General features: G+C 40.6%; 1 protein-coding gene across 22 annotated transcripts in view; it reads left to right on the top strand.

Moving 5' to 3' along the window:
• The window catches only part of LDB3 (LIM domain binding 3), a 192,488-nt gene that overhangs the window by 127,690 nt on the left and 46,964 nt on the right, over positions 1–17,834 (top strand). For 18 of the 22 annotated variants that reach the window (XM_066622485.1, XM_066622490.1, XM_066622492.1 and 15 more), the window contains 2 exons: positions 3,400–3,569; positions 4,648–4,684. The exons of 2 other annotated variants lie outside the window; for them this stretch is intronic. In XM_066622485.1, the coding sequence (XP_066478582.1) occupies positions 3,400–3,569; positions 4,648–4,684 (207 nt within the window). Of the gene's footprint in view, positions 1–3,399; positions 3,570–4,647; positions 4,685–10,394; positions 11,328–17,834 lie in introns of those variants that run through there. 2 more of the 22 variants (XM_066622496.1, XM_066622482.1) reach the window with 2 other exon arrangements.

Below are 17,834 nucleotides of genomic sequence, written 5' to 3'. Positions count from 1 at the left end.
TTGGATAGTAAATTCAGGGTAGACAAACGAAAGTACAAAACATCTAATTATGATATTGCTAGCACAATGATGACCATTATTTATTTATACAGGTATTTATATACCGCCTTTCTTTGGTCATCAGATTTCTCCTCAGAATTTAATCCAAGGCGGTTTACATAGGCAGGCTGTTCTAAACCCCTGTAGGGATTTTTACAATTGAATAGTTCTAGTCTTTCATAGAACTCCTCGTTCCACCTAGATTCCTTCCAGGTCTGGCCTCTCTCTGGCCCTTCGCCTCCCATGCTCCACTTGATGGCAACTCCTCTTTGCCACCTAGGGTCAGCTCATATCAGCGTGTCGTCAGTTCTCGGATACTTCTGGTTGTTTCAAACTGGCAGCCTCAGATCTTCAGGCATACAAGGCAGCAGCTCTACCAACTGAACCAGACCTCCTGCCCATTATGTGGGACAGCTTTTTAAAAAGCGTCAGTTAAATTGAAGAAGCATAAGTCTATTAATGGTTGTTGGTTGGCCATGAAAAGAAAATTGAACCTTCAGTATACCGAGACAATATATTTCTGATGGTGAGATGCTATGGAAACAGGAAACAGCCATTGCATCAGTGCCCTTCTTGTGAACTTCCAGGTGAATCTTTCTGGTTGCTGTTGGAAACAGGATGCTGGATTAGATGGTTGTTTGATCTGATCTTGCAAGGCTATAGCATATGGTCTACTGAGCAATCCATAGACTATAGGCAGGAGAAAGGATTAAATGGATTCTTATTCATATTGGTTTGATTGTGATACCTGGATTCATTGTGATACCTGTTGGTTTTTATGTGAATACCTTACTCCTTTTATGGCATAAATGTAAGAGTGGTCGTCCCTATTAATTCAGGCTCCCACAATGAATAAGTATGTTGATGACCCCTTATATGCCAAATCAAATTTTATGAATAAGGGTAGTATTTATAATTCCTTAGTGGTATATACACCTCTAGAGGAGACAGGGATGTAATAACAGCAAGGGTATATAGTGTAGGAAATAACTGATGTACTGTATGTGATAGGCATTGGTGTACTTGCTGAACTAAGAGGAAGATTCCTTCTCCATAGCAGCTGCTGTGTCTCAGCAATACCCCAAACATGATGCTGTGTTGACATTGCAGGCAAATATACCAGCACAAAAGTTGAGATTTTTTTTGGCCAGTCACATCAAATCTGGGGGGAAAATCTATGGACTTGCATATGAATAAAACTGTGGGATGATGGCCAAAAGACATGAGTTTCCAAAATGTCGAGTATGTAATTGGGATATTTTAACAGCTTTATGACAAAGTGATAATGATGGAAAGTGGATCCTAGAGAATTAGGTATCTCCTGATAATACTTCATAGTATGTAGGGCATTTTGAAGGGTTTCTCTAGCCACCTGTATCAGCCATGTCTGTTTTAGTGGACCCTCATCTGCTTATCAGTAGTGGCCCTGCCCTTAGTGGCCTTGCTCTACCTGCTCAAAGTTCTCCTGGAGCTTCTGTAGAGATGCTTAATGATGTCAGCACCATGTGCCTCCGCCACCCAGATGATCAGCAGTGAGCTAACTCATAAACGCTTCAGCAGCAACAGCAAAGAGTCAGTGCAGGCTCATTAAAGGAGCTGGCACTGCAAGGAGTCAGTGCCAGCTGAACCAGAATAGGGCAAGAGACAAGCAGAAGGAGAGAGTGATGCCAACAGTTCAGGAGAAGAGGACTGAGCATGAGACAGGAGAAGGTAAAAGGGGGAGGGGAAGCAATTGGAACAGAGCCAGGGAAGGAGGATCCTAGCTGGGGAGAGTGAAAAAGAACAAGAAGAGCCTTGGAAAGGATAGCAGGATAGATAAACCTGGAAAAAAGGCGGGGGAGAGATTGAGAGGGAAGGAAGTAGACAGTCAACCAGTCTCAAGTGAAACCAAGGTATGGCTGACTCCATGACCACAAGGCAAGAGCATCAAGGGCCCCCTCTTCGTGCAGTAGACAACCCAAAAGGACCCCACAGAGAGGTCAGAGGAGTACAGGGCTACTGTGCTTTGCCTTGCTATCTGGATCTTAATGTTCCCTTGCTGAACTTCCTGATCCTTCTGAGCTTGCAGGGTCTCCACCTGAAACCTCTCTCTCAACTCCCAACCAAGAACACCTAGCTAGGAGAAAGAAGGTGAAACAGCCTACAATTTGTATTGGAGCTTTCTCCATTTGGACTGTCACTAAGTTTTTGCATTAGAGAAAGACCATACTAAAATGGTGCCTGCCTCTGTTCTTGGTGGGGGCCATGTCTTTTATTCAATCCAGAGATGTGGCTCTACCCCCTTGGAAAGAGGGAGTGGGTAGGACATACTCCACATTAATTTATTATAAATATACTGGCTTTCTGAGTTATGGTTGGCTGAGTTGGCCCTTTTGTGCAGATGCATTACATCCTTTGTGGTGCTTTCACACCACAACAGCACTGGGCGAGGAAGAGCTGGCTGTTTTGACCTATGTATGTTCTGTACAGACCTCTGGAATGGAACTGATGTGTATGTAGGGGACTTATGGCCCAATCCTATCCCCCAGCAGCCCATAGCTTGCAGCACCACTGGTAGAACATGTGCTGCATGCTATGGTGGGGGTGATGAGATAGCCCAGGAGAGATAAGTAAAATTCTTTATTACTTACCTCCCTGTAGGCCTCTTGGATCTGCTCCAGCTATTTAGATGGTGTAAGTCTGAGGAAAGTTGGGGTGGTTTGGGACTGGGAATGGGGTATAGGATCTCAGCATACACAACTGCAGCTGAGATCCTCCACCTCCCAGCCCTGAACCATTGATCCTCCTGCAAACTGCCCCCATGCACTGGTGGGGCATCTGCAAGCTTCTGTCACACATGCAGGGCATCTGGCAGTTTGTACTGGTAGCCCTGGTGTGCATGACAATTTTCACAAGATCTACCTGCATAAGCCCTGGATAAGATTAGGTTGTCAGTGTAGCTTTTTGCCCTTCTGTTTATCTTAGAGATTTTGGGGCAACTGCAGGTCATTTGAGTAAATGAAAACATACTGAATTGATTTTCTTTCAGCCTATCCTGTGGAGCAATTGACTTGATGTTGTAATATAGAACAATCCATGCACAAATCATTCCTGACTGGAAGATTGCAATGTTGTTTAAAAATAGTAATATTAATTACCTTTTTTTTTTTTAAAAAACAGCAGAAGCAATTTAGAATGATTTATTTCTTTATATGTGCCATAGTTTGTGGGAAATGTATATTTACCAAAAGAATGTCATATTGCCATACTGTGTTTGGGGAGAATTTGGGGCTCTGAAGACAAATCAGAGGAAGAATTTGGGGATGGGAAGGTCAAAATCAGCATTAGCCATTTTACAGTGCACCTCTTTCTGCATTGCAGTAGCCTCCCTGTTAAAGATCCTCATGTAGACAGTGCCTCTCCAGTGTATCAGGCTGTACTTAAAACTCAGAACAAGTCTGAAGATGAGCTTGATGATTGGAGTCGCCGTTCTTCCCACTTGCAGTCCAAGTCCTTCCGCATCCTGGCTCAGATGACAGGAACTGAGTACAGTAAGTCAGGAGGCTGTGAAGCCTCACTTCACCTCTTTGCAGGAATTCTCTATTTCTCTTCCCCCTTTTCGAAGCCAAGGAGTGATCCTAATATATAATCTCTCTAGAGTACCATAAGCAGTGTGAAGATGGGTGTGTAGAACCTTGTGGGTTAAAACCAAAATCTTGAATTGGGCCCAGAAGTTTACTGGCAGCCAGTGCAGTTGACAAACCAAAGGCTGCATGTGGTCCAAACTTCTGGCATTTAACACAACAGGAGAGAGGCTACAGCATTTTGTTTCAGCTGAAGCTTCTAAGTCATTTTCTAGGGCAGCCCCATGCAAAGTGCATCAAACTGGAAGTTACAAAAAAATGAATCAGCATGGCAATCCCAGTCCTCCAAGAGGGAACAGAGAATGTGCAGCAGATATCATTGACAGAAAGCTGCTCTAGGTATCACTGAGATCAAGGTTGTGAATGAATGTCAATGAAAGTAACAAGTACAGTCCTCTGTAAATTGTCCGCATTAACTGTCATCTCCTCCAAATAACAAGGATTTCTCACCACCATCACTTACAACGTTTTAGATTTAGTCTTGGTCTGTGCAACTTTATTCATTTGAGCACAGCTTTCAAACACTAGTTTGTATAGAAATAGCAGCTCTTGGATACCTGCTTCTCTTTAACAAGATATAAGCAAGGTCCTATAAGCATATTGATGACACCCAACTCCAAAGTTCTGGATGATCTCGCTGAGTGGCTTCATGTAGTTATTAAGAAGGATTGATAAGAATTCTAAGACTTTTAGAAGAGCTTAGACTGCAGAGGGCCACATTTATTTCGAATAATCTGAGTCTGGTCTTCCAAATTATTCAGGAGAATGGCATTGCCCACAATATCCAAAGCCACTGAGAGGTCCAAAAAGACCAGTAAGGTAGTAGTTGTTGAATACTTGTTTCTAAGCACTCAACATGTTCCTGAACCGTAATCTGGTAAATTGAAATAATGTGATCTACTTCCTCCCCTCCTCTTGTAGTTAGATTGTGAGCTCCATTCAGTTATTTGGTGTTTTCTCTAATGAGTCAATTTCTCACCTGCAGTGCAAGATCCAGACGAAGATGCCCTGAGGAGATCAAGGTAGGCAACTAGCAGCAAGCACTATGGCCTTCTCTGTACTGATAACAAAATACTTAGTGCTCTAAACTAGCATTAATTTGAACATGATAAAAATGTAGATTTTTTTAATTCTTAAACAACCTAATACATTTACTCAAATCACTAAAATGAAAGCGCTGTTGGCTTAACAAGAGGCTCTAGGTTGAAAAGGTGACAAGAGAGGCATATTTCCTAGTGGGTGCATTCGGTTGTCTGAAGAGTTTGCACAAGCAATTCCCATTTACTTGTGATGGCATCGCTTATATGACAGACTTCAGGGACAGATGTGCATGTGACTGGAAATGTAATAAGATGGTGTGGCTAGTGTTGACATTTTAATGAGCAATTTATTTGGATAAACCTGTGATTGGCACTTATTTCAATGGAGATGCTCAGATGATAACGGTAAAAGAGTTGTTCCCAATGATATGAATTAAACATCTATTTTACTGGAAACTAAATAGGAATAAAGCCCCAACCCAATAAAGTTTATTCGGATGGTTTCTTCTAATAATCCTGTAGGAGCACACAGGACTGCTTTTGCTACTAGAGTAAAATGTTTGTCTATTTTCAAATGTTCTGTCTTTCAGAAGCTTAAATGTTCATTTCAAGGCTGTTAGGATTGTCTAGTCTGAATTGACTACAGGCTTCATCTTGTTCCTGCATCTAATTTAGTTAAGGCTGTCCAAACTAAAGACACCTGTACCTTAACCTGCTCTCTTTCTTACATATCTCTATCTCCCTGACTATATTTTTCTAAGCAAGGTTTGTAGTCTTGGGTTTGTGGTCTATCGGATGATTCTGTGTTGCCAAAGTTCTGATGATGTGACTGCAGATGGGCTTTTATTGATGTTTGATCCTTGTGACTCTTCCATATATATTTCCATTTTTGACTTCTTTCCCCCACACAATTTTACTGTGATTTTACTGGAATAATTGTAGGTACATATAGCTGCCATCTGTCTTCCATTGCAAGTGTCAGATGTCAAAACAGAAGCTCTGCTTATCTATTTGATCTTAAGCAAGCTATATTCTAATTATTCCCTTGACACAGCAGAACACTTACAAATTGAAGAGCTGTAACACATGTTACAAAATTGATTCTTAAAAAGTCCAAATCCTATCCAACTTTCCAGTGCAAATGCAGCCACAACACACCCCTGAGGTCAGGGAACAAATGTGTGTCCGTCCCCGTCCCCCCAGCACAGAATGCAGCACATGCCCTGTTGGCATGGCTGCATCACTGCTGGGAAGTTAGATAGGATGGGACCCTAGACACTTAAATGTAAGGAGTTTTGTGCAATCTGTTTGGATTTTCCTGTGTGACATTCAAACGTGAGTTTTTTTGCTATATGTACACTTAGTGTACACAGATTAAAATCAGGTGTGGTAGGATAGATTTTTAGTTTTTAAAAAATGTAGATAACAGCGCATGCCCATACTTATAGTAAATTCATATTTTGTTGAATGTGATTTAATGCGTGCAACAATATCCTTTGCTTCATGTACTGTATGTTGTTAGCACTGTGCATTTCACTTATTCAGAAAATTAATATTGTACTTGATAGGACAGAAATGGAAAGTCACACATTCAGCCAGTGTCATCTTAGGCCTCAAGGTTTCATATTTTTCCATGGAGGACCAATGAGCATAGTAGTAATAGCATAGAGGAAGGGGCTACTGTAATTGTACACTGTTTCCTGCTGTTCCTCTGCCTTTCCCATCAAGCCAGGAGACACATCCATGGTTACAGAAAGGTTAGACTTCTCTATCACATGCTATCAATAGTACACTATAGTGATAGTGAGGTATTTTACATTTATACGACCGTCTTACTAGTGGGGTGGGTGGTAGTCTGTGGTAAAAGAGAGCTGAGGACACTGCAGTACTCACTGTGTATGCTTTTCATTCAAAGGGTCAGCTCATATGACTATTTTTGAGATAGATGTAAGAAATATGCTCGTTCCCATGTGTTTTCAGGGTAGGGATAATTCATATTTTATTTTTTCATACAACAATTGGGAGGCAATACCTCCTTATGGTGGTTCTTCAGAATTGACCTTGACATAAACCCATAGAGCAGAGGTGCCCGAACCCTGACCCTGGGGCTACTTGCAGCCCTCAAGGCCTCTCATTGCGGCCCACAGGGAGCCCCTAGTCTCCAATAAGCCTCTGGCCCTCCGGAAATTTGTTGGAGCCCATACTGGCCCGATGCATCTGCTCTCAGCGTGAGGGCAACTGTTTGGCCTCTCGAGTGAGCTGTGGGATGAGGGCTCCCTCCACTGCTTGTTTCACATCTGTGATGCAGTAGCAGCAGCAAAGGAAAGGCCAGCCTTGCTTTGTGCAAGGCCTTTTATAAGCCTTGAGCTATTGCAAGACCTTCAATCATTCATATAAGTTCATCTTTAATATATTCATTTATGTAAATTTATCCAAATTTGAAATGTAAATTAATTCAGCCCCCGACAGGATGTCAGAGAGATGAGGTGGTTCTCCTGCCAAAAACTTTGGACACCCCTGCCATAGAGTAATGCAAAATTCAACACAAGTGCTATCCAGGCTGAAAGGATTTTCCTTACTAATTAATATATGAAGACTGTTTTCCAATGCTTTGTCGCTACCTCACTGTGGAAGATAATAATGGCTGGGTGAAGCCCAATAGTATATTGGTATATTTTTTACTCAACATTTATTGGGCTGCACAGTACAAAACAATAACTTTTTTCCCATTCTTGGGTCTGAGGGTTGTCACTCTCAACAACTGATAGTACGCTGCCTTTTCAAGGTAACAGAAAATGTGATGCTTCAGATTTAAAAGTTACAATTTCCTGTTATATTGTTGTTCCTCTGCTCTGTGATTGTGATTGTCAAGGATTTTTCAGGGAATTAAGTGTCTAATAAGATCTCTATCAAACTGAGATGGAAGGATATATAGATCTTGACTGGGCTGCACTAAAAAACTAATTTTGGGGTACAGGTGCGCACACACTCACAGAGAGAGAGCGAGAGAGGGCGAGAGAGAGAGAGCGCTGATGCTTCCTTGTCAATATCTCAAATAACTTTAACGGGTTACCATAGGGCAGAACCGATGTCTTAACAATAATGGGGCACCTGAAAAGAGTGTCCCTATTCTGATTCCCTCTCCTTTTGATCAGTTCAGGTGATGTACACTGTGTTGTTAGGATCACACACATCCCCCCTTTTTCTAATCTAACAGGAGGGCAGTTTGATCCCCTTCCTAATTGCACAGTTGGGACTGGTTTGGCAAGTATTGCCAGAACTGGCCCTTTGTGTTCTGATATCGTTATGTTGTGTGTTTCTCTGCCCTTGCTCCACACCACTGACTGCCACTGGTGAGGAAGAGCTCAACATATTGTCAAGACATGAGAAAAATTATAATAAAATTGTAAAGGAGTGCAAAAGAAACTTGACAGGGAGCTTTCACATTTCTTAGAAAATGTCATTCTGCTCTAAGAAACCATAATTTAAGAGGATCTCTACATGCCTGTGCTTTTTATATTGCCAGCAAATTGGTTTTTTTAAGACTAATTTCCATTGTTTATGCTATGTGTTATGTGTGCTTCTTTCAGCCTGAATGGTAACCAATGCCCTGTTCATATCTTACTTTGAACTGTGTTCTTTTGAACCCAGTGTTTATTTGTTTCAGCCAAGGAGCTGTAATTCATAAGATCACTTGAACCTGTTTTCTGGTACCTGATTTGTAGCTTTTCCACTGCCATGGCCCCTTTTATTATAATTCCTGGATACCCCTCTACATACAATAACTTTGTCTTGCCAAACCAAGGACAAAGTTATATTATGGGGTATAGCACCTGCATGTCAAAGAGGATTAGCTAGAATGGTATGCAGTACTCAAGGAGGCACCAGCAAAACTTGACAGCTCCCTACCATTCAGACCTGGCAACACTCTCTGGCGCAGCTGGAGGAACCAGGCAGGCACTAGGAAACAGAAGAAATATTATCCCAAATGTTGAAATGATAGCTGGGGTTGAGGGTATGGGGGATGATGACAGCAAGCTGGACTATATGGAGTCCTTAAGGAAAGTCACAGAAAGATACAAAGAAGCAGCAGTAGTGGAGCAAGTGGAGCCCTTTCTTAACCCTGGCTGCACATAATGGATATAATGGATGTCAAGGAGAAGATAGTGTAGACACATCTATAGGAAGTACTATACACGTTATAGGATGAATGACTGAAATTTCCACATAATTCTAGTTTTGCTTTCTGTCTCTCTCTCTGGCTCCTGGTGGGAGTGGAGGAAACTTTTCAGTTATTCTAGGCACCACAAGAATATTGGACAACAGAGTACATTACAAAGAAAAGTGGACATGGGATCTCTCATTTATATCTTGATATTGTAGCAAACTGAACGTCTTCCAAGACCACCTCATCCCATATTGTTCCTTAAGTGCGAACTCGGTAAACTGTACTTGGGATAGGAAGTTCCAAGGACAGCTGATTCACTTGCAACCTTGATTCACAAACTGGTTTCAGTAGCAAAAATGTTCATTGTTGCTGTTCATTAATCCAGGAGGCTCTATCTTGTTTTACAGAATCCTGCCTTGGAGAAACGTAACATATGAACAGGGAACCAGTGTGCTCTTTTTGCTTTGTCTCACTCGTTTCATTCTCCAGTGCTGCATTAACACAAGAATATATTGTGATTTAAACTTAAATTTTCAGAAACACAGATTTAAAGTACTTCCTATAGCAATATAAACACAAAAATTCAGATAGTCCCCTGATGATGTCTGTTGTACAGGTCTTTCACTTTTTATTCTTATCCATTCATCCTTTTTAATTTTCCAGTTTTGAATTGTAGCACCAAACTGCAATCACAGTCCAGATAGTAGCAATCTGCTGAATTGTAGGATGACTGGCAGATTCTGAGTATCATTAGCACTTGTGGAAAGAGAGTTGAGAGTCCTATATGAGGCAATCAGTATTATGCAGAATTAGACCTCTGCAGCGAGGCAGAGTACAGCAGCTGCCATAGGTGACATACTTTGGGTAGAGGTGTAAAATTGTAAGGTTGAATTTATTATTATCCATCTTACTGCAGGAGGGGTACAATTTGGATTTTCTGCTTCAAGCACCAAAGTGTCCTGGGGTCAGCCCTGTGTCTCTGACATTATCAAAAGATTGTACTGGTTCTCATTCTCAGTCTTCCCATTAACAAGAATAGAAAATCCATATATAAACAGCTACTCAAATGTGCTTTGGATGTACTTTCACTTCAAATGAATGTAAGCTCACTTAGATGCTAGAATGCTAAAAATATTTGTTTTTGTGCATGGTAAATTGTTGCCACCTGATCAGATGGAAATTTGCTGGCAGGAAGATGATGAGGCTATGCGAAGAGTTTCTAGCAAAAGCAGCCCTGTCAAGCCAAACTACATTGAGACAAAGGAATAGGAATTTGTGGTTACACTGTCAAACATTTGAAAATGAGAAATTACCCCAATTTTTCTTCTAAGGGTTCCTTTTGTCCTTTTTTCCATTGATTTTTGAGGCAACATAAATCCAAATAAATTGCCATTGCCCTAGTTATAAGGCAGGGGAGTGGTAGCCACAGTCCCTAACCCCTTTCTTCCTCCTCTCTCTCTCTCTCTCTCTCTCTCTCTCTCTCTCTCTCTCTCTCTCTTTTCTTCCTCTTTCTCCATGCCACAGGGAAAGATTTGAAACGGAACGTAACAGCCCTCGCTTTGCCAAATTGCGCAACTGGCATCACGGCCTATCAGCGCAAATCCTTAATGTCAAAAGTTAAAATCCAGTGAATAGTAAACAAATGTGCAAGTGATATTGTACTCCAAAGGATAAACTGCTCTCCTGAGTTAGTGCCTAGGAGCATCCCATATATCGATACACTGAAGGCGTAACCTTGGTTGTTGTTTTCCTCAAAGTGCTTGTCTTTGTTTTCTGTTGGTAGCCTGGTTTCCCTCCACCACTCTGTATGTCTTTTTAATTGTAAAATGGATTTGATTTGTTTGACCTTTGCCACATCAAGAGTAGCTTTAAAATAATGACTGGCTTAGATACTATAACTTCCAGCTTGTAACTAATAAGAGTATGAAATGGGGAGACTGACAGATTTCTGTGAGCAAAACACACATGCACACACATATATATGTTTTATATATAAACACAAACACTCTCGTGTTTGTGCAGATTAAATACATTGAGTTAGGAAGTTGAAGAGAAGGTATTGTGCCTAGGGCTTGGTTTTCCAGTATTCTCTTTGCATAGTTCAACAATGTCATTTTATATAAGACATTTCATGTCCTGGGGTTTTGTTTTTCCCCTTCATGTATGATCTTTGTGAGTCAAGGCTTAACATTTTGCCTTTGAAACATGAACCTTGCTTTGAGTAGAAAATTTGGTAGGAGGGCTCAGGAGGTAGAGAAGCAAAAGGCACAAGATGGTACCTTGTAAAGTTGGCCTAGAAGAAATGAGAATATATATGAGACAATTTGTGCACTGAGTTTTAAAAAGCATGGCATAACTTTTAGACATTTTGCCTCTTCTGTGTTGCTGTTGCTTTGAAGCCCACTTTTTCTTTGTATATAGCAGTGTGGTTTACCTGAAATAAAGATTCTAAAAACAGGTGTACTTCTGTGCCTTTTTACCTTAAGTGTGCTTAAAGCACTTTACCTTAAGTGCTTCATAAACGTCCTATTACTAGAGATGGAGGAATGTCTCGTCCTCTATTACATATCATTATTTACATATTATTAATTGCAAAAGTCCTGTTGTATCTTCAAAAAATGAAAGGATAAAGCTAACAAGTAAAGTAACAAACTAGAAATAGTCCTTAACTAGGTAGGTAAAGGAGTTTTGTAGTTGATTTCACCAAATTGTTCTTAAAGTGCATCAAGGTTGAACTCACAATCTAACTTAGAAATAGGCACAGTGCATTCCATCCCATTTGCCTCAGTCTACATAGGGTCTGTATGTGGGCAGGAACACATCTCCACATCAGGGCTGCACATGTGTAGCTCTAGTCTGAAGGTGAGGAGTTATGCAGATTGCTGTTAGGAAAGGAAGCACAGAACTGGATGTAGTCCTCCCCACTCCCTCCAACCTGCCAAACAGCTGACAAATAACTGGTTTGATAGAGACACATACACTGCATGTGGTTTGATTGGGACTGTTGATTTCAGTGAATTTAAACACATTTAAATCTGCACTGGATTGTTGCCTGGAAATTTTTCTACACATTTGACTTATTTTTTAAATTAATTTTAATTTAATTTAATTTTTTTGTACAAGGAGATGGCACAATTCATGCTGTACCCCAGGAACTCCCCATCTTTACCAGCCTGCCTCCTGATCTTTTGTGTCAAAAATTCTGTCATTAAACAGACGCAAATTTAGTTTGCCCATACGTCTCTCACTATATCTTTTACTGACCATTGTTCAGTTTTCCTTCCTTTACTCTTCTTTTTCCAAATTTATTTTTCTGTCTTGTGCCCATTTCTATATTTTGATTTTTTTTTCTTTTTAGCAGAAACTAAATATAAGGATTTCACAATCAAATCCCTCCCTTCCCCCCTTTAAGTATGTTTTCTCAAATTTATTAATTATTTATTCTAAAATATTTATCTCATCAAAATAGCCAAAAATATGATCACATTGTAGCTGCAATGCTGCTTAGTAAAACTGGCCAAATTTATCATTTTTTAAGGGTAAAAAGAGCTTATGTGTAGGAAGGAATGTAAAAGAACAGGAACAAAACTTGTGCAGACATTCTCTATTCTACATGTAGCAGACTTACAATATGAGTTGGTAGTGCTTGAGATGAGAGAATGTATGGCACCTAGTCAGACTCTATGTGGGAAATACTTTTTTTGAAGGCTCTCCTACATTAAAAAGATCCTGAAAATAAAAGCCTGGGTAGCAGGCTAAGGTGAGAAAGAAAACCCTTTCTTCCTCAGGTGCTATTTTTCTGTTTACAGGAAGCTTTATTATGTGGCAGAGCATTCAATCTTGTGATTCTTTGTGTGATGTCTGTTTTGGTGCAGTTCATTCTATCACCTTATTTCCACCTCATTTTTTTTGTGTGTAGATCAGACCTTAGTGTCAGGTTAGTAATGGGTGGAACTCAAAAAGGTGACCAGGGTGCTAGTCTGGATGTACTTTTACAGCTTTCTTCAAGGGGAACATATTCTATCATTGACTATAAGTCACAGTCTAATGTGCGATGGATGCACTGTTAGCAACCCCGCTGGCATTTGTTTTTTATTTTACCACAAACTTAAACTAGCTTAAAGGTGAGGAGGGCAAGGAACCTCTAACAGAATTCTCATCACTCGCACCCAGCTCCATTCCTTAGGCTTCTTTTTGGTGGAACCTATGGTCATTCAACTTGTACAAAATTGCTATAAATTTCTACCAAAAATATGTCCTCTGTCTTACCCAATGCTTGCAGAGAACATCCCAATGTGTTTTTAAACTCTTTCCAATTGGAAGGAGATGTGGGGGGGGGGGGGGGGAGGGAGGGAGACTTAAGGTCCAATCCTATTGGCGTCTGCACCAATGGTATGCTGCTACTGCCAGTGCTAGCTGTTGCAAAACTGCAGTAAGACACTTTCCTGATGGTGGTAGTAGTGGTGCTGAGGCGTGTGTGACGGTGAGTGTCATTGCCAGCCAGTGCTATGGGTTTCAAGGTGGGGAGGGAGCGGCAGGAGGGTGGAGGGAGGGGAGGATCAGGCCTGGGAGACGGAGGCAGACTCTACCACTGTATCCTATCCCCGTTCCCGAGCTTGGAGAGCTGACATGGGTCTGACACAGTTCTGCACCACTCAAAGGCAGGCGCAGATCCAAGTAAACCAGTTAGAGCCACTGTAGATTGACATGGGATGAGGGAACAGTTGTTCTCTTACCCCGAAGAGACCTGCGGCTACTTCCCCGGCCCCATTGGAATCAGTAGTAACCATTTTGGCGCCACTGGAGCCCTGGGTACTAGGGAAGTTTAGGATTGGGCTGCCTGATCATGCACCTGAAAAGACAACTCAAGAAATTAGTGTTATTTTAACTTTCATCAATATCTCAGTCAATTTCTTACCTCCCCCCACAGCTCTTGCTTGAATTCCAGGAAGTATTAGAAGACAGTATTGGAGGTCCTTTGTGGTAATTGCTAAAAGGCAAGAGTTTCTGAGAAAACTCCAGTGGGGGCATGAATGATGTGCATGGGTTTCTCTGAATTGCAGGCTAAATTCTATTGCAGTCTATTCTGCCACCTCTTTGGCACCGTATTGTTCTAGCCATGGTGGTGTATTTTGTTGGAAAAAACTAATGTACAAAAATGTCAAGAGAGAAGTTTCTTTTCTGTCAAGGGAGAGGTTTCATTTCTATCAGTAATGTCTTTAAGCTTGTGGCTTGTGATTTAAATGAATCTGGAAAAAGCAATCTGCTTCCATGGAGACAAGTAGCACAACTGTAACAGTTCTTACCAGAAGGGTGATTAGAACTTTAAGGATCAAGCCAGACATCTCTACAACTCTTTACCAACTAGTGTCTTTCTTGGATTCTGGACCAAGGCTCATTTGAGAGTTCAGGTACTTTCCTATACTGTTAATTTTGCTTCTGGTTTGGGCCACTGGAAGAGGCCACTCCTAGGGGTCATTTCTGCACCATATTGAAGCTTTCATATTTGAAAGCCAAACCCTGCCTTTTTATTGCATCCTGCTGGTGAAGACAAGGCATTGAGGGCATATCTACATTACTAATGCAGAACCAATTTTAAACCCAATTCACTTTAATTGCTTCTTCTAAAGGATTCTGGGAATTTGATTTTGGTGAAAGTGCTGGGAATTCTCTATTGAACATCCCTGGGGAAATTACTGTTCCCCTAGGGCAACTCTTCAACCATTTTGAGTCTGTAGTGTAGATAGATATACCCTCATAACTGGTCTCCATATGATCTATGCTTTTACAGTTATGTTATAGGCAGGGCTGTGTACATTCCATATTTCCTTCAAGAGTAGAAAAGGCATAATTTGGTACTGAGAATAGAATTCAGCAACTGGAGACTTTTGACTTTTGATTTTTTGGTGTTTCAAAAATGACATGTCACTAGCCTATATTGGTGTAAATGTAGGCTTTGAAGTGTACGAGGAAATTTCTAAGCAGGAGAGGTTATACAGCAGTACATCCCATTGTCAATGGTATAATGCTGTGAATCTCCCAGCCCATCCTCATAACTAATGGAAGCAGAATAAACAGTTTTTAAGTAAATTTGTATGGGTTGCAAACTTCCATTATTCGTGGAGCAAAATTTGGGAATTCTAATGTTAAAAAAAAACACCCAAGAACACACAGCCCTGACTAAATTAATGAATGCTGCCCAAACAAATCTGTACAGTGACTTGATTTGAGTTATTTTACTTCCTTCTGGCTTCTAGCACATGTTTTTATGGTTGCTTTCTTCCATGAATAAATATATCTGTGGTTTTTAAAAAATGTAGCTCTTTTTATCTTTTCATCAGCACTAATCACAATGCCTTCTGACAGAAGACATTTTCTTATGTTAGCTGTTGGAAGCTAATTCACTGGCAAGGCATGTGACATTCAGCTTGGAATGGACTGCTACAATGTCTTAATTTTTGTGACTGAGAAAATACTAACATAGCCCTATTCCTGCTCACCAATAAGATACAAGAAAATCAACCCAGTTATGTGGCATGTTAAATACTAACACATTTTTTGTTGAATAAAATTTTGTGGGGCCAGAGTCTACTTTGTCAGATGCATATATAGCTACCCAGATGGAGTTACATGCAGGATTTTTTTAATGTGAGGAAGCATTAAAAAATGCACCTCCTCAAACACATCTGAAGTTGCACTATGTAGTTGCACTCTCTAGCATAGTCTGAAGCTGCATTGTCTAATGTTCTATCACCTCATTCCACATAATTAGAATGTCTCTTGATAAACATATTTAACAGCATGCTAATTGTTGCTTCCTTATTGATGAGAACTGTACTGTCCAAAGCTTGTTTATTCTACCAGATTCACAAAGAACTGTCTGATGAAGCCTAAAGTCTGTTCACTAACTCTACCAGAAATAGTTTCCTCCTATTGACTTGAAATAAGATCATATGCATTGCTAAATAAAACTTAACCTAGTTGCAGATCCTGAACAAAGTCAAGTGCAGAATCCCAAATGCTATCAAAAGTCATGTTTCAGGTTACAATTCTTTGTTCTGGTGAACAGCCAAGAAAAAAGTAGGTAATCAGAGAAGAGATGGTTGGCATTGTACTGGGTAGACTGTAGCCAAAATGGACTGGTTCACCTGTGCAAATATATGATTTGATTACTCAGTGCTGTCCTCTGAATGTGTGAACTGACTCCAGTGAATGTTTGAGATGGTACGGTAATATGAACATTCTGTCTGTCATTATTGGTGTCTGTAATGGCTCATTTGCCCATGCAAGTTATTAACCCATGCTTTTGTCATCAAGTGATAGAAATGCATGTGTGAACTGACCCTTGGTGACTTCTCCAGGAACTCTAATGTGCTGATTAAAAAGATGGATTTATTCAGTAACTTGATTCGCTTCAATCTGTTCCGATATTCAGACTAGACCATCTGACATAGCCAGTTTATTAGCACATCAGGAATGTTTCTAAGTCAGAACTTCTGACTGTAAAGTGCCATCAAAAGCAGAACATTATTTCGAATGAAAAATTTCTTGTTAATTTCCACACTTGATATCACTTTTTTCCACAACTTTGAGTCACTTTCTTCCTTATCTCCCACTTTGCTTTGAGGAACTGTTTTTTTAAAAAAAAAAATTCATATCATTCTCTCTCATGTTAACGTTCACTACTCTCCTACCGTCATCATTCAGTACCTTGCTTGATACACTTGGGGGAGGGGATTAGCCTTGTTAGTCTGTTGCAGCAAGAGTCTTGGGGCATCTTAAAAATGAACCAATTTATTATATCATTACATATTGTTATGTATGTTAGTCTTTAAGATTAGTCTATGTTAGTCTTTAAGGTGCCATAAGACTATCTGTATTTCCCTGAATACAGATACTTAAGTAGAATTCACAAAGCCAATTTTTCCCCTTGCAAGACGACAAATGAGTATAGATGATGATTGACGAAGTGTTAGCTTGCCATGATGTGCATGTTTCTGGTTAGTATGCTGGTTATCCAAATGATCCTTCCAGACAGGGAGGAGGATTTTACTATTCATCTGCTTTCCCAGATTTCTAAGTAAGTGGAGAAGTGTGGTAAGAGTTTCTTTATCACTTGACAGGATGATACAGCCAGCCAGCATACCAGGGGTTACATTCATACCATGGTAAGTTGCCACTTACCAGAGCCAGCCCATCCATGGGGCTAACTGAAGCAGTGTCCTCAGGCAGCAGATTGGTGAAGAGGTACTCATCTGTGTCCTCCTACTTGCCTCCACTGCTCTCCTTCCACTCCCTAGTTTGGAAAAGACAAAGAGGGACATAGTGGAAGACTAAATGTAGAGAGTGCTGAGCTAGAGCATTGCAGGGTGAGAGGAGCAGAGGCTGGCACATCATTGGGTAAGGGGGGCAGTATTTAGCATGCTGTCTCAGGTGTCTGGAGATCTTGACCCAGCCCTGCTGTATTCACCTGCCATCTTGCAGGAGGGAAAATGGCTTTGACATAATAATCACCTATATTCCTCTGTGCTTCTATACCTATATAATCACCTATATCACCATCTGTGCTTAGGCAAAAAAAAAATTGATATATAAACAGAGAACCAGTTTACCAGGTGGTTTCATGCAGACTGTGGTAAGTTACCAACTGGTAAATGATTGTATGTATTCACCATTGCAACATACAGTACACTAGTGATCACTCCCATGATAAGCAACACATGAAAGTCAAAGTGATACAGGATATCAGTTCAGCCACACAAGATCAATAAGACTAAAAAATCAGAACCACATAGCAGAAAGTGAGCTGTAAACTGGAACTCATCACCATTCTGCTGGCTAGTTCCACATTCAGTTTACTCCGAAGTGATGCTAAAACTTACCTTGGAATTGGTATTTCTATTCTTAACAAGTGTATAAATCCAATCCAGTCTGTCTGTGCAAGCCTATGCATCTCTGCTTAGA

Source organism: Tiliqua scincoides, chromosome 3 (genome assembly GCF_035046505.1).
Source record: "Tiliqua scincoides isolate rTilSci1 chromosome 3, rTilSci1.hap2, whole genome shotgun sequence".
Classification (NCBI taxonomy): Eukaryota; Metazoa; Chordata; class Lepidosauria; order Squamata; family Scincidae; genus Tiliqua; species Tiliqua scincoides.
Note: the sequence above shows the minus strand (reverse complement) of the source record. Positions and strands in the feature narration are given on the sequence as shown.